The following is a 21,841-nucleotide window of genomic DNA, read 5'->3' on the forward strand; positions in this document are numbered from 1 at the left end:
TATATATCCACATGAAGGTTAAAGGAAGAATTTTGATTATTTAGATCAGCAACAGGCTACAAAAATAATCGTAAATGGATGACAACAGGTTTGTAAAATTCGAATGGATTGCTGATTTTAAAGGATTCGCAGCACACAATCACACAGGCTCTATACGCGCGGCTTTTCTTGATCTGTGGTATCCTGTCGGGTAGTCTACTAGTCATTAAAGAGGTTCCGTTGTTCTCCACGTATTGGAAACCATTTCAAACACCAAAGGCCTTCCTTCATATGCAAAGAATCCTTCCCAGGATGAAAGGATTATCTGTCAAGCAGTCGCACCAGCAACCACACCACCCACCAGAATGCCACGGCAGAAGCCGTATTTTGGGATGGTTCCTTATGGAATCTCTTTCAGATCTAAATAAACAGAGAGTCCTTCTGGAGCCTTCATGTGGATGGAAGTTTTGGGAACCATAAGCGTCAACCACATACCCAAGTGCATGGCACCGCTCTGAAGAACCGCTTCGGCACTTTTACTTTAAAGAATGGAGCCGATGAACTGTTCTCGTTTCTCATTAATTCATTACAAAAATGCCAATATTTGACCTTTTTTTAAAATAATAGGCACTTGATGGGAATTAATTTTTTAGCTGATACCTTTATCCAAGGAAATGAATAAAGTCAGAATATGCTGCAAGTCTTTACATTCAATTATTTAAAAATTAAAGACGGAAAACAGGTAGGTTAACGGATCACGGCCAGATAGTGAGGCAGAGGCAGGAATTGAACCCTAGGATTAAAATATAAAATACATTTATTATTATTATTATTATTATTATTATTATTATTATTATTATTATTATTATTATCGTTGTTGGCGCGAGTCCTTTCACTTCACTGAAAATGTTGTTTCGAAGCCGCGAATTAAGGATTTTAGCTTCTCCGCATTTTTCTTGTCCGCTCCTCTTGATGATCCTTCCTTCCTAAATGTATTATTTTATTTACTTTGACGATTATATAACTCCACAAGTCCTTCCACATAATAAAATGCACAGTTGCATTCAAATAGATTTTGCCGCTTCATTAATGGGGTATTGAATTTTTAAAGAAAGTGGAATCTATTATTTCTGTAATGATCACTAAAACACGATACAATGTATGCATAATGAATTAATTAATTTGGTATTTCAGTTTACAGTACAAAACCGGGAACGATTTGTTAAAAAAAAAGAAAACTCTAGAAAGATCCTAAAGACGCCCCCTCTCTCCTTTGTAGATCACATTTTCTGATCTTTAAATCTCCTTTACTGGAAGCTCATCCGTGCTATCATTAGTGTCTTTTTTTTTTTAAAGAAAGCGATGACTTATTCATCGAAACTGGCGCGTCCAGGACTGCCGAAAGAGCAGCTTGAGCGAGACCTTTAATTATGTTAAAAGAAACCAAGTTAAATATGTTGATCCAGCCATTAAAAATGGTGTCTGTTGCTCAGAGGCATAAAGCCAAACATGGATCCTTTTAAGCCGCCTCGCAGGCTTTTCCTCCAAACAAAACACTTAAAAAATGCAAATGATTTGTTTCGTGTCTTTACCTTTCTCGCCTCTGCCGTTTCTTCCCTTTCGGACAGGTTGCTTTCCGAATGATTATAAACTGAAATTTAAATTTCTACTTTATTATTTTAATGATACTGTAAGTGCTATGAAATCCAAAGGCGAATTCTAAAAAGGAAAAAAAAATCCACGTTGTTTAAACATACTCATATTTCTTATTAGAATTAATGAAGGTTTAAACTTTACAGTTGCAAAACCTTTTCAGTACGACAGGCAACTTCTAAATTAGGAGCCGTTGAGGGTCGGCCTTCGCAGTTCGAGGTCACCGCTGCTGTTATGTTAGTTGACGGTTACTGAAAGGCGTTCAGTGGACTGGCAGAGCGAGCAGAGACCCTCCAAACGTCAGCCTGCAAATCTGGATGGAGTGACGGTTTTCAAAGTGAATTATTATTTCGAATAAAGACTCATTGGACAAATAAAGTATACTTTTGAAGCAGATGTGTCAATTTCTTTAACTGCCACTAACAATGTCATGCAGACAGAAAGACAGACAGATAGACTCATGTCATTGTATACATAGGAAAGGCACTGTATTTCAATTAAATAAATAATAAATATGAAACACATATTATAATTAAATGCATCAATATGAAAGTCACTGTATACTAGATAGATGAATAGATACATAGATTGATTACACCAAAGGCATTCTGGGGATGGAAGGCAGAAATTCTGAGTTCTACTGAAAGGTCTGATATTAGAAATATTAGCATTAAAGATACCATTTTAGATAGATAGATAGATAGATAGATAGATAGATGTGAAAGGCACTGTATTAGAAAAGTAGTGGTTTCTGGTAGTACTGTATATTAGATAGATTGATTGATAGATAATGAAAGATAGTATATAAAGCAGAAATTACTGATAGATTGATACAGTAGATATGAAAGTCACTATACAGAATAAGTACAGATAGATACATAAATAGATGTGAAATGTACTATATTAGAAATTTAGAGATTTAATATACTGCATTAGATACATAGATAGATATGAAAGTCACTATACAGAATAAGTGTAGATAGATAGATAGATAGATAGATAGATATGAAATGCACTGCATTAGAAATGTAGTGTTTTCATGTACTACTATATATTAGATAGATTGATTGATAGATAATGACAAATGTATGCTGGCATTTTTCAGGTAAGGAAGACAGAAGTTTTGAGTTCTATTGTAAGGTCTTATATTAGAAATACTGAAATTAAAGGCACTGTTTTAGATAGATTATGAAAGATAGTATATAAAATAGAAGTTATACATAGACAGACAGATATTTCTATGACTCTCTTTTGGAATAAGTGCATTCACAAAATGAATATTTAAGCAAAGATACAGTTATTTAAATTCCTTCATTCATGTTCTCCCCCAGGGCGATTCATTGGGTAGCACAGCCTGTTTAGGGTTACTCTTTATTAAATCCCATAACTGGTCATTGTCCTTGTGGAATGTGCACGTTCTCCCCTTGTCTGTTGTGTGGGTTTCAGATAGATGTGAAAGGCACTATATTAGAAATTTAGAGGTTTAATCTACTGTATTAGATAGATGGATAGATAGATGTGAAAGGCACTATATAATAGATAGATAGGAAAGGTACTATATAATAGATAGATAAATAGATAGGAAAGGCACTATATAATAGATAGATAGATGTGAAAGGCACTATATAATAGATAGATAGGAAAGGTACTATATGATAGATAGATAGATAGATAGATAGGAAAGGCACTATATAATAGATAGATAGATGCGAAAGGCACTATATTAGAAATTTAGAAATTTAATTTAATGTATCAGGCAGGTAGGTAGGTAGATAGATATAAAAGTCACTGTACATAATAAGTATAGATAGGTATGAAAGGCACAATATTAGAAATGTAGTGTTTTAAGGTGCTGTATTAGATAGATAGATGACAAATATATTCTGCAGTTTTCAGGTAAGGAGGACAGACGTTTTGAGTTCTATTGAAGTGTCCAGTATTAGAGATTTAGAGGTTGAAAGTACTGTTTTAGATAGACAGATACTGAAAGGCAGTACACATCTGTTGATAATATTAGAGGATAGACGTGGAAGGTGCTATATCAGATGATGAAAGGTATTGTGTAAAACTGGAGTGACAGATTCACTCAAACGGTTCACAGATATCCAGTTGAGACTGACTAATCCTTACTTCTCTTAGCCCCCTTCAACAATCTTAAGATGAAAAGACATCTGCAGTTCTCAGCAACAAGTGAAAATAGATAAGGTGTGTCGTTATTATCTGCCGCCTTCTCTAACAAGTCTAGAGGAACACATGTACATTCTGAGGCCCACCTAAGCCAATTGGGGGTCCCAGGGGTCTTGAAGCTATTCTGACAGCACCGGGCTGTGGCTGTCCCTAACAAGTCAGGACAGGTAGACTGAGAGACCCTCACTGTCTGTATTGTAAGAATATTCATTGAGTTAGATTGCTATAATGTATCATGGAATGCAGTTAAGCTGAATAGTTACACGTAGTCTTTTATTTACACCTGTCTTTATAAGTAATATTGTTATATAAGGGTATCTGTTAAATGGATGGCGCCGCAGTGTTTACTTCTGCTTCCATTCAGTTAACTCAATTTAAATCTTGGCTTAGGTTGGCAGATTCTAGCTTACATTTCCTTGTGTATTTATTTGTGTTTTCTTCCAATGCCTGTTTTATTCTGGAGATGAGTGTGTTAAATTAATAGGTCATAAAATGGCTCAGTTTACTTATATACAGTTCATGCCTATTTCCTGCAATAGACTGGCACCTTGCCTTTCTTCCTTTTGTTTCTGGGATGGAGTCTACCTTTCTATGACCCTCTTTTGGAATAAGTGCATTCACAAAATGAATATTTTAGCAAAGACTCAATAATTTAAATTCCTTCATTCGTGTTCTCCACTCATTGGGAAGCACAGCCTGTGTAGGGTTACACATTATTAAATTTCCATAACTGGTCATTGTCCTTGTGGATTGTGCAAGTTTTCCACTTGTATGCCTGGGTTTTTTTTCTGGGTGCAACCATTTTCATGTCACCTTCTCAAAGATGGGCCCGGTTGGTTAAGCAGTGATTTCAAATTAGCCGAATTTAAGGATGAGTGGGCACTGCAGTGGACAAGCGCACTGTCAAGGGGTGTTTCCTGCCTTGTGCCCTGAATTACATTACACAGGTCTGAGAATGGATGTCTTTGACCAGAATGAATGAAAAGAACCAAACTTCACTGAAGGATGTTAGTTCTGTATGGAAGTGAAAGCAGCAGGACTCAACGAAAAGTTGATGAAGGGGTAGAAAAGCTTAAAGTGGGAAGAACAAGTACAATACATTACAATACAATTTATTTTTGTGCAGCCGAAAATCACACAAGGAGTGCCGCAATGGGCTTTAACAGGCCCTGCCTTTTGATAGCCCCCCAGCCTTGACTCTCTAAGAAGACAAGGAAAAACTCCCAAAAAAAACCCATGTAGGGAAAAAAAATGGAAGAACCCTCGGGAAAGGCAATTCAGAGAGAGACCCCTTTCCAGGTAAGTTGGGCGTGCAGTGGGTGTCAAAAAGAAGGAGGTCAATACAATACAATACACAGAACAGAACACAAGTAATCCTCGATACAATATAATAGTGCAATAGAAATATTACAAGTACGGAGCAGAATTCAACAGTAGATGATATCACGTAATACGATTTGTAACCGACGAAGCTCCGTCTGGTCGACCATCCACATCGCGCCCACATCGACATGACAAATGTCTTCATCAGAGAAGACCGACGGATTACGTTGTCCGCTGTTGCTGCATATTTGGATATAGGCTATGGATCTCAGTGTGCCACAGTGCTCGATGTCTTGGGGTATCGTAAAATTTGTGCAAGATGGCTACCCAAACAGCTTACTGATCTGCACAAGCCGACATCCTTTGGTGAATGTTAGCAGGTTTCACTCCCTCTGTCCAAAGAAATCTCAGTATGGTGTGCCGTTCAACAATGGTGCACTTGATAGCGGGGCGTCCATGTTCATTTGACCTTAGCCTCAACTAGACTAACAGCAGAGTGCTGCACTGTGCGTGTTCGAATTACCCATAAGCCACTGCGAATGTGTTGTATTGTGCCCACTTCTATCCAATTGCGGTTACCGTGTCATTTTCAAATTGCCTTTACCTTTTGATTTACCCTCATAATTTAGCAAAAAAGTACATGTGTTTTGCACATTGTGAGTATACAACTGGATGACCTGACGCCTTGAATATGCAATATGAAGAATGTGAGAGTTTTTTTCTTTGACTTTTTCATATTGTTTGCTGTTGCACTTTGTTGGTCATCAAAGGCTCCTATTTTATCAGAAGATTTGGTTATCTCCATTCTGCATGAACATATGAAATCAAAACTTTGTCTTGGCCATCACTACAAACTACATGGGGTAAGTGTTATGACCCTGTAATGTGCACAGAGTAAAAGAGACTTACGGGGGAACATTGCATTGGAGCCATGCAGCCACAAACAGGTATCATCTTAAAATAAAAATAATGTTACATAATACATTTTTAACACTGCTTCCTTGGCAAATATAAAACATCCCATTAAGTTCTACCTGTTAAAAACATACTTTATAGAATACCGTTTCACTTGGAAAAATTTAATTCCCACTGAACTCATGGCAGCAAGTAACATGTACTGTATATGAGTGGAGTTTTCCATTTAAAACTGGAATTTGTAAGCATTGTGAGTAGCTGCACAGACCAGGATTCAAGGGTTGGGGTACCACCAGGTAAACCCCTTTTATTTCTGGAACAAAACTACATCTCAGAATGAGCCCCATATGTGTTAGAGCAGGGATGTCAAACTCCAGTCCTGGAAGGCCACAGTGGCTGCAGGTTTTCATTCTAACCATCTTCTTCATTAGTGAACAGTTTTTGCTGCTAATCAACTTCTTTTGCCTTCATTTTAATTAACTTGACTCGGGCCCCTTAGATGTTTCTTTTTCCTTAATTAGTAGCCAAACAATAATAAGACACAAAACACATGACCAGCTCACTTGTGCCCATCACACAATATCTGAAAATAAAGAAAAGTGAAGGTTGATCTCTCAGGTCACCAAAACATTTTGATGCTGTTCTTAGGAAAAACAGAAGATCAACAGTATTGGAAACGTCTGCTGTGGCAGAATGAGAGCAGCACCAAGCCATGGAACTAAATGAAGGACTTCATTAACAGCAAGAATTGGCTTCTCATTAAGAAAATGGTTGGAGTGAAATTAGTTGGAGTCTGAAGACCCAATTTAGCTGGTCGTCTGTTGGCTCGTTTCATGTCTCATTTCTGTTTGGCTTGCCATTTAATGAAGAAGCGGATCAATTCAGAGGAGTGAATCTGCAAAAATAGGGCTATTAAAATGAAGGGAAAGTGTTAGGATGAAAACCTTCAACCATTGTGGCTGAACGTGGCCTGGTGGCAGGGTTGCCAGATATCTGTTGAAATGATTACATAAAATATCCTTAAAAATAGCCCAAAAGTAGTCCAATTGTAATGGACAGTTGCCGTGATCTTGGAGTCCCAAAAAGTTCCAAAAGCTCTTCCAAAAGTTTGACGCCCCTGTCTTAGAGTGAGACCTGTATATTAAGCGCCAGCCCTGGTATGGACACGGTTTTTGGGAACTACCACAGATGTGATGTCAGGTATCTTCACGGCTTTTGAAGCTGTGGATGATAAAGAAGAGATGGTTAACGACCGTGTCCTCTCCTGTCTTGGGGTGGGATTACTTACCTCATAGAAGCTATGGAGGTGTCCCCTAAGCATGCATTTGTGAATATGTCGTAATCATATGAGGTGATGGTGTGTGACAGCATTTTTACTTTCCTCAACACTGCCATATTTGCTTGATCTTTTAGGAAGTAAAGTTGACTTTACTGCTACTGACAAATAGTTATATTCACTTTCTAAAATTTATTAAGAAATTATATTCATATCTGTCCTTAAACTGAAAGCTGTAATGATGTCCATGGGGATAGTGGCAGATTTAGGTATGACATGGCATGGACAGCAACCCAGAGTGGCATCTCTTGCACCCGCACCAACAAAAGAAATTAGGAAGGTTAATGGGTGGGTGCTGTGTAAAGTGTGCAGTATTTACACATTGGGGTGCCTGAAGGGGTGTGTACTCTAGACACTGAGGGGGACCCCCCCCCATAGTCATCAAGGTCTTATAGTACTATCTGCACCATCACCTGAGGGGTGCCATTTATGAAAGTGAAGGGGCCATGGATGGGGGAAAAATACACCCGGTCATCTAAGTATATTATTGCAGATTGCCGGCTATGGACACCAAGGGGGCTCTGTCTAGGGGGTCCAAATGTGCTGACACTGTAAAAGAAGATGATATCAGACATATTATAGTGTTTGTCAAAGCTCGCCAAACTTTTATTTCTTGTAATAGAAGCTTATTTTAAAGGGTTTCACTTTTTATTAGTGGCAGATACAGTAGTAATGACATCATTTCAGAACCTAAAGCTTAATATCGCCGAGCACATAAACACATTTGCGCAAATAAAGGCTTCATCAAAAATTAAACACTGCATTCAAATCAACGGAACGGCAATGTTAATCTGAAAGAAATAAAGAATCGCCACGTAATGGAGTTTGGTGTTTGAGTCAGTAAATAAGATTGTGTGTTGCTGCAGTTCACAAAAATTTATTGTGTTCGAAATTTTAACAGCATTAATTGTAAGATGCATGGAAAGCTAAAGTTAATTTTGAAATTATTTTTAAAAAACGTACCTTAAAACAACAAAACCCTTGGATTTACGTTCACTGGTGTTAAGGATTCACACGTGAAGAATAGATGTGCCCAGCAAGCACGGCATGTCTGTGTCAAAATTCTCGATGGACATACGCACCCAAAATATTGTAAAGTGCATACGTCGGTAGCGGTTACTTTCTCAGTATTTATTTTATTGGTATTATAATCTGTTAAGTAGTGGATTACAAAATCGCTTAAAGAATTAACATCACACAAATTGGCAATTTTTACCAAGTTTTTATAAACAGAAGTTGAGAAAGGGGTATAAAGGGCGCATCCAAATAAACATTGTGTTCTGATAAAACACAGCAGCATCAGTTTGTACGAATACAGCATGGGAAACATCTCAATAAGTTAGAAAAAAGCTGCTGTGTTTAGTGCTGCTTTCTCTCTAAAGTGGACCCATGGGTTCAAATTCCTGGCCTGAGGGATTGCCTGTGCACGTTCTGCTCATGTCCACATCTTTAAGACACAAGTGATATTTCATTTGGTAGCTTAAACATGGCCTGGTGGCAGGGTTGCCAGATATCTGTTGAAATGATTACGTAAAACATCCTTATAAATAGCCCAATTGTAATGGACAGTTGCCGTGATCTTGGAGTCCCAAAAAGTTCCAAAAGCTCTTCCAGAAAACACCCATTAGAGGGGGATATCACTGTCAAACCCCAACTAGTAATAAGGACAAACACTGAATCTTTATAAAAGCAAATTTTATTCTCACAAATTGCTCTTTAATATCAATAAAGCTCAATGGAGCACAAGAAGCAAAGGAACTGCCCAAAAAACACTAAAGCAGTCCAATGCAAACAAAGTCCCAACACAGTAATTCAGAAATGTAGTCAAACACAGAGCATGAAGGTGAAAATTCCAAAGAAATTTAAAAGCACCAGCACAACAAAAACACAGTTGACTCACCAACTCCAGAGCGCATTCACAATGAACCGCAAGGAACGGTGGGAGACCCTCTAGACTATTAAGGTAGAGCACAATGTTTTTTTTTTTTTTTGTAACTCACAAAAGTCAATTTTTCCCTATGAAACCCAATCGAAAATAGACCAATTGGGTAGGAAAATCATGAACTTGGCAACACTGCCTGATGGGAGGAATATGAATGTGTCCTGCAAGGGACTAGTGCCACATTCTGGATTGATTGTCATCTTGTACCCAATACTTCCTAAATAATGACTGGCTCTCCATGACCCCAAAGTGAATGATCATGTTAGAATACAGGTAAATGGATAGATTACTTAATTTTAGGCCATTCATAATCTCTTATATATTTCTCTTCTGGTTCGTCCTGCTTCCACTTCCACTCCAGTCACGCCCACACGCAGCCCACATGGCATTTCTCGATTCCTATTCGTCGTCTTCCATGTCATGCACTATACTGGCCTGCTGAGCGTAATACATCCAACAAGTACTCGAGGTGCTGCCACAACGGTAAAGTAGCTTTACCACCTTTGCGGGAGCCACCTGTGTCTTTACAACAGCTTCTTACACAGCAAACATCAGAAGCTAAAAATTATCGTGAACACATTTGAGAATACAACCCTTCTCTAGCGTTTGCTTTCATGGGTGCACAGATAACTCAACCTCCTGGCCATGGACCATACTGTTTTAAAATACACGGGCAAATTTATCACCAAATCTCTCTACTATACGTTACAACTGTCCATATCCTGGAGAAGTAGAAGTGTTATGTTTTTGACACAGCGCAAGCTACTAAAGTACGCTTACAAAATAAATCAAACTCTGCATGCAGCAAAAATGTACTTCTCCAGCTAGATTCCATGCTCAGAACCATCTACCCCTTCACTAAATCATACAAACACATGAATGGAATCGCTCAGTCCAATCCAACAGAATCTGTACAAATGGTTTTCAAGGAAAACCTCTAGGCAGGATTTACGACGATACAATGCCCCAACATGTCATACTGATGTTGCAGCGATTTTCGTCGGAGAAGATGGCGAACCGCCTGCCGAAAGGGACATTTGCATCTATCCCATAGGCAACTCCTGTAAACAGATTTCCACGCTCAATATGAATTGCGATCCTATGGTTTACCCACTTTTATTCCCTTACGGAGACATTGGCTGGCACAAAGATTTACAACATGTTCCCGATAAAGGAACCGCCAAGCGAATAAGGCTTACTCAATGCCAATTTTACGTGTACAGATTAGCAATGAGGAGTACATTTAGTATTTTGCACTGCAGCGGCAAACTATTCCAACAGTACGTCGTAGATGCTGTGGGGAACAGCCCGGACTCAGACAAGTAGACATCATTTTGTACCCAACACACGTTTATTTACAAGTTCTATTTACAAAGTTCTAGTGCACCACAACCCACAGACTCCCCAAAGTCCAGGCCAACCACTATGCCTCACTCTTCAGGCCGCCTCCGTGTCTCCTCCTGAGACCTTGTCCAACTGCTCTCCCGACTCCAGCCTCCTTGTGAAGGGAGGCAGCCCCTTTTATTAGCACCCGTATGTGTTCCAGGTGTGCACCGGCAATCTCCCACGAACACGCCCCAGTGTGGTGGAAGTGCCGGCTGTGTACCCGGAAGCACTCCGGGTGTCCCCACTCGTCTTCCCACCAGCACTTCCGGGTGTGGCGGAAGTACTGGGGTCTAGGAACCTTCAGGCATGGGGGCGCCCCCTGGCGGTGACCATGGGTCCCTACTGGGCTGAGCTTCCAAGCTCTGTACCCGTGGCCCTTAAAACAACCAGGGTGGTCGCCCCCTCGTGGTCTGGAGGATGCGTAAGCCCTCCTCCGCTCTTCCTGGGCGTCCCGGCTGGGCTTGGTCCCCAGCCGCGTGCCACAATGCATATGTTAAAACGTCTCAACTATCTCAGATTACATCAACAAGATCTGCGCGTGGAACTATCAGATGCACTGCAAGCAAACGCTGAAAATAACAATGTACGTGTAGGCAAAATGATCATATTACCATCATATTTCCAGGAAGTCCATGATACATGCAACAATGGCCATAGTACGTAAATTCGGAAAGCCTGATTTATTTATTACTTTCACATGTTATCCTGCTTGGCCGGAAATTCTATATGCACACTGCGTCTTTCAAGAAGTATTTATTTCTTCTTGATTTCTGAATTCCTTTCTCACCGTTTTCCGTTCCTATTCTTACACCACCGTATGCTATGGTGGGCGTGGGCTAGTAATAGTAATAATTGTTTACATTTATTTATTTAGTGCATTCATCACTACTCAAGCCACTTTTTTATAGTGCATGGGGAGCCACTTCAACCACCATTAATATAATGAAGTAACGGCAGCCATTTTTGCACCATTATGCTCACTTAACATTGGCTATTAGGTGGTAAAGGGGTGAGAGAAAGTCAGCCCAGTTAGAGACAGGGGATGATTAGGGGTCCAGAATGACTAGGCCGTGGTGGGCAATTTAGCCTGGACACTGGGATCCACCGAACTCTTTATGAAGGATTTCCAGGGATCTTTTATGACCACAGAGAGTCAGGACCTCAATTTTATGTCTTAGCCAAAAGATGGCGCCATTTTTACAGTACAGTGTGCCCGTCACTGCACTCAGGCATTGGGATCATTCAGACCACAGGGTAAGTGCCCCCCTGTTGGCCTGACCAATACTTCTTCCAGAAGCATCCTACTGCGTAGGGCCCTTGAGCAAGTCCGTTAACCTTAAGTGTATCAATCATCAAATCATCAAGCAATTATCCTAAGCTTTCCAGGTACTCAAACATTCCAGTAAACATACAATTACAATAAAATACAATTCATTTTTATATAGCCCGAAATAACACAAGGAATGCCGCAAAGGACTTTAACAGACCCTGCCTCTGATAGCCCCCCCCCAGCTTTGACTCTCTAAGAAGACAAGATAAAAATGGAAGGAATCTCAGGAAAGGCTATTTGAAGAGAGACCCCTTTCCAGGTAGGTTGGACGTGCAGTTGGTGTCAAAATAAAGGGGTAACTACAATACAATATAGTAATCCCTCGCTATATCGCGCTTTGCCTTTCGCGGCTTCACTCTATCACGGATTTTATATGTAAGCATATTTAAATATATATCGCAGATTTTTTGCTGGTTCGCGGATTTCTGCGGACAATGGGTCTTTTAATTTCTGGTACATGCTTCCTCAGTTGGTTTGCCCAGTTGATTTCATACAAGGGACGCTATTGGCAGATGGCTGAGAAGCTACCCAACTTACTTTTCTCTCTCTCTTGCGCTGACTTTCTCTGATCCTGACGTTGGGGGATTGAGCAGGGGGGCTGTTCGCACACCTAGACGATACGGACGCTCGTCTAAAAATGCTGAAAGATTATCTTCACGTTGCTCCCTTCTGTGCAGCTGCTTCGTGAAGCGACATACTGCACGGTGCTTCTCATACTTAAAAGCTCGAAGGGCACGTATTGATTTTTGATTGTTTGTTTTTCTCTGTCTCTCTCTCTCTCTCTCTTTCTCTGCTCCTGACGGAGGGGGTGTGAGCTGCCGCCTTCAACAGCTTTGTGCCGCGGTGCTTCGCATACTTAAAAGCCAAACAGCCCTATTGATTTGTTTGATTTTCTCTCTCTTTCTGACATGATCTGCTCCTGACGTGCACTCCTTTGAAGAGGAAGATATGTTTGCATTCTTTTAATTGTGAGACAGAACTGTCATCTCTGTCTTGTCATGGAGCACAGTTTAAACTTTTGAAAAAGAGACAAATGTTTGTTTGCAGTGTTTGAATAACGTTCCTGTCTCTCTACAACTTCCTGTGTTTCTGTGCAAATCTGTGACCCAAGCATGACAATATAAAAAAAACCATATAAACATATGGTTTCTACTTCGCGGATTTTCACCTTTCGTGGGGGGTTCTGGAACGCAACCCCCGCGATGGAGGAGGGATTACTGTACACAGAACAGAACACAAATAATCCTCAATACAATATGATAGTACAATAGTAATTGTACAAGTACAGAGCAAAATGCAAGAGTAGATGACATCAAGTAATACAAGTCCGATTTGTTCAGAGTCCTGAAGACCTCGCCACTACTGGCCATTCCATAGCTGAGCTGACCTGTGTATCTATAAACCCAAAATTAGTGTCCATCCTTCACTGGTTATGTGTGATGCAATGTTTTCATAGATGGAGAATGGCTGAAAGGAGAAAAAGATCTGTCATTACAGTTTGTGTGTTTCCTCTTAACTAAATGCTTCATGTCGGGTGGAGCCTGATGGAACACACAGACAAATCCAATGCATTGTTTACCGAATGGACTATTCTTGATTTTCATATGCATCATTATAAGCTTCTGATTGGCTGCTTCTTTGTTTTTCAGATGACATCTCACAGCCTGTGCTGCGAAGACAAAGGTATCTCTTTGACATCTCGACTCTCTCAAACAAAGAAGAGTTAGTGGGAGCCGAACTGAGGATATTCCGGAAAACACCTGGAGATATCCCGGCAAGTGCGACAGGCCTGTACAGCATTCACTTACTCCCCTGTCATTCTGAACAGCTGCTGGATTCAAAAGCTCTGGATCCACAAGATATCCTCTCGTCCACATGGAATGTGCTAGATGTGTGGCCGATAGTTCAGAAGCAGCATAAATCCAAAAGTCAGAGCCAAATATGTTTGGAGCTCAGGGCTACCTCGGACCAAGTAGGCCGGGAAATTGACTTGAGGGCTCTTGGCTTCAACAGGAAGGACCGCCGGCAACAGGAGAAAGCCATACTGGTGGCCTTCACCAAGTCCAAAAAGCGAGAGAACCTCTTTAGTGAAATGCGCGACAAAATCAAAGCTTCTCAAAACCTGGAGGAAGAGATGGGATTTCAGTTCAAAACCAGGCGCAAGAGACGGACAGCGTTTAACAGCAGGCATGGAAAGCGGCACGGGAAAAAGGGCAAGTCGAGGTGCAGCAAAAAACCCTTGCACGTCAACTTCAAAGAGCTGGGCTGGGATGACTGGATCATAGCCCCCCTGGATTATGAAGCGTATCATTGCGAGGGTGTGTGTGACTTTCCTTTGCGATCCCACCTGGAGCCCACAAACCACGCAATCATACAAACACTCATGAACTCCATGGACCCCAACTCCACGCCACCCAGCTGTTGTGTGCCCACTAAGCTGAGCCCAATCAGTATACTTTACATTGACTCAGGGAATAATGTCGTTTACAAGCAGTACGAGGATATGGTGGTGGAATCCTGTGGCTGCAGGTAGCACCTTCCACCCCCACAAAAAAAAAAAGAAAGAAAGAATGTACAATGGAGGAAAGCAAAATGAAAAAAAGTAAAGTGGGGGTCGGTCAACACCAGCAATGGGACGGCGTTCAGTCCTAAGCTTACAACCTTCTGAATAGTGACACCACGGGCGCCAGCGAAAGAGCCAAAAAGGGAACGTCTTTAATATAATTAATTTAACTCGCCGATTAACAGAAAGTAAAAAAATAAATAAGTCGATATTTATTTGTGATTAGCGTAAGCTCAGGCTAAGCTTTTTGACTATGGGGTGAATTGGAAAGTAACCAATAAATTGGACGGAGGAACAAGAGGGAGTTCAGCTCCCATTGAGATCAAACGACCAGAAGCCTTACACCTTCATGTTATTTTTATTTTTTTTAAAGATATGGACTTTTCTAACTTCTTTTTTCTTTTTGTGCTTCAATGCAATGGAGGCCTGAAACAGATCTGTCTGGACAGAAGAGGATTAGGTTGCTCCATTCTCCGCTGGTTTTTCGAGACGGCACACAGGATGCAATGAGAGGAACCTGTTCAGACTGCAGACTATTGAAAAATTAAGTGTGTGGCATTGGCCGAGGTGGAAGCTAATAGTCCGCAATCCTTTTCATGGGCTGGCATGCGTAGAGTAATGGACTCGGATGAGTGGGAGGCAACCCCCCCCCCCCCCCCCCCCCCCCAATAAACCTATCTGCTGATCTTAACTGCTTTTCCAAGATGAAGTTAATTTAGCAAACATGAAAAGGAGCTCCAGACTGAGAGGAGAACAGGAGCAGGAGAATAAGCTCTCCACTGTGACGTTTTTGGAAAATAACAGGCCAAGCCTATTTGATATAATAATAATAAAAATGAATAATAATAATAATAATTAATAATAATATTAATAATAGCTTTTTTGTGTTAAAATGTTTTTAATTTAAATTAAAAAAAAATTGAACAGAAAAACCAAACCTTTAGGTCTATCACAATCACAAATGTATGTCGAGCTTTATGAGAATCGGCATGACATTATTTTAACCATCTCCCATTCTCCCATTTTCCCACCAGCTTCTTTATTTTTAAAATAATATATTCACCCAATCTGCGGATTTTACCCAGTCCAAGAACTGAAGAAGTCAAAGTGTTCACGTCCCACAATCTGCCCAAAGCGAGAAGTGCACTTGTGTATAGCGGCCAACCCTCTGCAATAACGAAAGTATGGAGAAGAAGAAAGCAACAAAGATGAAAAAGGACCTGTAAAGTATAAAAAATAAAAAAATAAAAAAGAGCCTCTGGGCAGATACTTTAAAATGCACATTAGCCTTAAATGCACTGTTGTTCATAATTTAAGCTGTAAATATTTGTATATTTAAACAGACTTGCAAGAAAATGGAGAGACGAGCAACTGCATGTCTTTCTTTGTAATGTATAGATCTTTATATGCACTCAGAATGGTATTTCTATTTTAAAACTTTATTTGAGTTGTACAGGGTTTAACGTCAATCCTATATTTCATACTTCAGTAAGATATTTTAAATTGTTGATGATATGCATTCATTTATGTACTGAGGGTGAAACATGTTTTCATTGTCTACCTCATATCCCTGTTTAGTTTCTATAGAACTTTGAGGTACAGTCATGTAGATGGCAATGTTATTCTACAGCATATATTTTTCACATTATTTCTGTATTAATAAAACACACAAAAGGATTCACCTGTTGACTAATTCAAATAAAATATATTGTTTAAATTATAACCACTTTGTTGGAACAAAGGCAAATCAATCAACGAGTGAGCATTGGAATAAAACCGAAACCTGCTGTGATCACTGACATGACTTGCAGGCTTCATCCTCGAGAAAAGTCTCATTCATAGATTCATTCTGTCACACAGATGTAGGGAACCATGACCTAGCCAAATAGAGTCTCGTGCAAAGCAGGACCTAAACCTGCTAGAATGACGTCTAGACAGTGTACAGAAAGCAAGCAAGATGGGTAATGGGGTGCTGGGATCACTGCGCAAGAATATCATCAATAAGCTGGTGACTTCTGCAGATGATACCAAACTTGGAGGAAGGGCGGAGGATGTAGAATCAGGTAAGTTATAGCAGAGCAACTTGTGGAGATTTGTGGTTGATAAAAGTGAGTGCTACAGTATGAACATGTAAGCTATTACATATAGGAAGGTGCACTGTTAGATCACAATACAATGAATCACGATCTACAACCATTCAGTGTTCAGAATTGAGCAAGAAAGCTAAAACAGACCTACTGGAGTCACCCGAGTTGTGACGTACTGCTGACCTTTCAGCTTAGTCAATTGTTTAAAATAAAACATAGAACCTAGACAGCCTAAAATGCCATTTTCGGTCAAATTATATTTGGAGTGAAGTGACAAAGGTTTAATATGTTTGATTTACTCTTTATTTTGAAAAAAACTAATTATCTTTATAACGATAGATACATAGACAGATAGATAGATATTGAAAGGCACTATTAAATAATGATAGAGAGATATAAAATAGTGATAGATAGATAGATAGATAGATAGATAGATAGATAGATAGATAGATAGATAGATAGATAGATAGATAGATAGATAGATAGATAGATAGATAGATGAAAGGCACTATAAAATAGATAGATTGATATGAAAGGCACTCTAAAATAATGATAGATAGATAGATAGATAGATAGATAGATAGATAGATAGATAGATAGATAGATAGATAGATAGATAGATAGATGAAAGGCACTATAAGATAGATAGATAGATATGAAAGGCACTATAAAATAGATAGATAGATATGAAAGGCACTCTAAAATAATGATAGATAGATATGAAAGGCACTCTAAAATAATGATAGATAGATAGATAGATAGATAGATAGACAGATAGATAGATAGATAGATAGATAGATGAAAGGCACTATAAAATAGATAGATAGATATGAAAGGCACTCTAAAATAATGATAGATAGATAGATAGATAGATAGATAGATAGATAGATAGATAGATAGATAGATAGATAGATAGATGAAAGGCACTATAAAATAGATAGATTGACATGAAAGGCACTCTAAAATAATGATAGATAGATAGATAGATAGATAGATAGATAGATAGATAGATAGTGTGGAACTTGGCCCGGACACAGACAGGCGGACACCTTAGGTACAAAACCCAACACACGTTTATTGAACATACTATTTACAGTGTACATCTCACAACCCCAGTACTTCCCCAAAGTCCAGGCCTCTGTACACAATGATGCCTCTCTTCGCTGCTTCCACTCCTCTCCACCAAGACTTCGTCTTCTTCCTCCCGATTCCAGCCATCGAATGGAGGGAGGTGGCCCCTTTTATACTCATCCGGATGTGCTCCAGGTGCCTCCTGATTAGTTTCCGCCGGCACTCCCCAGTGTGGCGGAAGTGCTGGCTGCGCACCTGGAAGCACTCTGGGTGTCCCTGGTCGTCTTCCCTCCAGCACTTTCGGGTGTGGCAGAACTGCTGAGGACCAGGGCTCTCCAGGCATCAGGGCGCCTCCAGGTGTTGACCACGGGCCCCTATAGGGTTGAGCTTCCAAGCTCCGTTCCCGTGGTCCCCAAAGTCACTAGGGCGGTCACCCCATCGTGGTCTAGAGGAGGAGTAATCCCTCCTCTGGTTCTTCCGGTGTCCCAGCTGGGTGTCACCCCCAGCCACTTGCCACAATAGATAGAATTTTTTTTATGGCTTTTTACAGAAACCATTTAAATAAATAAATAAATATGCAACTTCCGCTTTTTCTTGGCAAGTAACAAATCAACAATGACCTCACATCTTGCCGAAAAGTCTGACAGGAAACCCACATAAACGCACTGGGAAAGGAAGGTGAAACATCGCAAGTCGGTGCTCTGAGTAATCAAAAAGCACATAAATGCGACATCAGAGTCAGGTTCCGCTACTGAATGCCGACGTCCGATGATGAGATTCTTTATATTTTGCCCTGGGAGAAAAAGGCGGGACTTCCGGGAGGCATGGGAAGGAAGTGACCTCAGTGCTCTTGGGTGGGATCAGTCCTGGAGGTAAAAGAGGGGCGGTTATTACTGACAGCACCCCCTTTTGTTTGGTGGTATTACCCTTTTCATCGCCCTGTAGTAGTCCCCTAAGTGCTCGTTTTTGAGAATGGATACTATAATATGAGAAGAAATCACCAAAATAGGCGACTGCCAAGAAAATGGTATGTGATAAGAATTTTTTGTGATCAGCAGGTCACAATTCATAATATACACTCAAAAGTGCTCAGGAAGCAAAATTGTGACTGTGAAGTATGATCAGTATGAATTTAGGACACTGATCAATATGCAGTGTGTATAGAAAAGAATGAGTCCCCTTCAAAATATTTACATTTTGTTGCTTTGTAGCCAGACATGAAGATACACACACAAAAAATATTTCCTCTGGCTTTATTTACTTAGTACAACTTATAACAGCAAAGTGAAAGATACTGTATAACAGCAACAGTTCAGAAAAGAAAAGAAAAATAAGAAAACAGAATCACTAAGATGGTTAAAGGACCCCTACACTGTGTCAGTGCTTTGTGGAACCACCGCTTACTTTGACTACTGCCATGAGTCTGTTAGGATTCTTCTCTACCAACTTTGCACATTTGGACTCACCCATATTTGTGAACTCTTCTTTAGTGAACTGGTCAGCTTTTGGTGGACTGCAATCTTCAAATCATTCCACAGATTTTTAATAAGGTTTAACTCTGAGCTCTGACGAGACCACACAAGGACGTTCACCTTTTTCTCCTTCAGCCACTGTGTGGTCAACTTTGCTGTGTGCTTTGGGTCCTTGTCCTGCTGACAACTTTCTAGCAGAGGGGCAGTGAGTTTTTCTCAAGTATTTGACGATATTTTGCCCCATCCAATTTTCCTTCTATCTCGACGAGTGCCCCAGTCCCTGCTGCAGAGACGCTACCACCTTCATGCTTTACTGTAGGTCTGGTGTGTTCTTTGGATGATAAGCTGTATTGGCTTTCTCCAGATATACCGTTTGCTGTTGAGGTCAAATAGTTTAATTTTGGTCTCATCTGACTATAACACCTTTTTCCATTTGGCCTCAGAATCCTGGAGGTGCGTTTTGGCAAAGCTCAGTTGACACTTGATGTGGCCTTTTTGAGTTGTGGCTTTTTTTCTTGCAACCCTCCCCATACAAGTCACGTTTGGTGGAGCATTTGTGATATTGTTGTCACATACACACAATGGCCACTCTTCCTGAACAGGCCTCTTGGTAGCCTCTCTAACCAGTTTCTTCTTCACTCTTCTGTCCAGTTTGGAGGGACGGCCTGATCCGGGTAGGGTCCTAGTAGTAGGAAACACTTTCCACATCTTGATTATGGACTTTACTGTGTGCTCCTAGAGACTGATAAAGATTTTTTGTATCCATCTCTTGACTTGTGCCTGTCCATAACTTTATCCCTGAGATCTTTTCACAGTGCCTTGCCACCCATAGTTGATTATTTGCTTTCAGTTGCACTTCTAAGCCCTGGAATGTTTCAGGAATAGCTGAACCAATCAGAATGATGACAGCTGATCACATGTGGAAGCCAATTAGCTTGGTGTGCAATGGAGAAGGTGATTAGTTACACCTGATTGAGTTTACAAGGATTTTTAGAGAGGAATGGTCCTTTAACCATCTCAGTGATTCTGATTTTTATTTTTCTTCTGTACTGCTGCTATTATATCTTTCACTTGGCTATTGTAAGTTGCATTGAGTACAAACAGCTGGAGAAATACTTTTTTGAGTGTATCTTCATTTCAGGCTGCAAAGTAAAAAAATGTGAATATTATGAATGTTGGGGTGATTCTTTTCTATACACACTCTAAATATGAGCACCCTTCACCAACTCAGTCTTATCACCCATTCATAGGTTGAAGAAGAAGAGAAAGTCCACCTGAGCCATGCAAGCTAATGGCCTGAAACCCATAAGTTAGTGTACCTCATTGTGGTTCATAAATAAATCCATAATGAAACCTCATTTAGAACTGGCAGGACCTGAACTGCTACAAAACCCACCCGGGCCACTGAGCTGCTACAGTCCTGTATGGAGGAGAGGGTCAAATTTCATTGATACCACTGTGAGAAACTGACAAATGACTGCAGGAAATGTCTGGTTGTGTGTATTACTGACACATCCAAATTTTGCTTCTACAGTGGCACAGTCTTTTTCATACAAGGCATTAGACATTGCTTAGTCTTTTTGGAAAATAAATAAAGTGTAACAAAAGTATGTTATTTGTTCATTTAAAATCCTTTTATTTAATACTAGTCATTTAGCCCGTTACAATGACGGGCGCTAGAACAGTAGTGCATAAACATTAGTAGAAACGGTCTATATTAAATGGCAAGGGACTTTGACCTCAATCTTTTTGTTGGTCGTATTTTTCTTTCTTTCAGCCTTTCTTTTGTTGATGTTTACTTGCTGAGCTGACCGTTCTTCGTGGGCTGCCGCCGTGTATTGTGTGTCTTTAATTTTCTGTGACAGTAATACTGTCTTGTACGGCTCTATTCAATAAGGGCGCGTAGATAATTTAGTTCAAATAGGCTCTGGAATATGTGAAGAGCAACAGGTGCAGATCTTTATTTACGTGCATCTTTATTCGCTGCGCCCAATTGAGGTCGTCCTTTTGAGGCTCGCCTTTTTGTGTGCACCCTTATTGAAGGATACCATCTTGTACGTCCGCTGGCTTGTACGTCCGTAATATACGACCGCAATACACCTTTAATTTTCTCTGGCTGTAATACAGGCGTGCGCGTCGGTAATATGCCTTTAATCTCCTCTGACAGCAATACTGTCTTATATGTGGCTGTAATATGCGTCACTGTATTGTGTACCTTTAATTTCCTCTCGCAGTAATACTGGTTTGTATTTCCGTAAAACGCCTCTAACTTTCTCTGACAGTGATATCGCGCATAGCACCGTGCCCCGCGCATGCGCACTTCACCAGAAGACACCCACACATGGACACCTGGACGCACATAGGGATTTTATATATATTGTAGCAGTTAAGGCTTTTGTCTGCCTCTCGAACCCTCAGGTACCACTCTGATGACCAGGTGAAAGTATAATAACTATTATTTATTTTATTATACTGTGCACAAAGCACTACACACACCACACTACTCATATACTCAATAAACTATTCTCTATAAACCAATCCTCCTTGCCCAGACACGTCGCCACCCTACCTCCCAGCTCAGCTCAGTGTTCTGGGCT

General features: G+C 40.3%; 1 protein-coding gene across 1 annotated transcript in view; it reads left to right on the forward strand.

Moving 5' to 3' along the window:
* Positions 1 to 16,318, forward strand: part of gdf6a (growth differentiation factor 6a) — a 34,035-nt gene extending 17,717 nt beyond the window's left edge. The window contains exon 2 of the mRNA XM_028817248.2: positions 13,701 to 16,318. Within this exon, the coding sequence (XP_028673081.2) occupies positions 13,701 to 14,584 (884 nt within the window). The 3' untranslated portion in view covers positions 14,585 to 16,318. The remainder of the gene's footprint in view (positions 1 to 13,700) is intronic.
* The last annotated feature ends 5,523 nt before the right edge of the window (positions 16,319 to 21,841 follow it).

This window comes from Erpetoichthys calabaricus, chromosome 13, assembly GCF_900747795.2.
Source record: "Erpetoichthys calabaricus chromosome 13, fErpCal1.3, whole genome shotgun sequence".
In the NCBI taxonomy this organism is placed as follows: domain Eukaryota; kingdom Metazoa; phylum Chordata; class Cladistia; order Polypteriformes; family Polypteridae; genus Erpetoichthys; species Erpetoichthys calabaricus.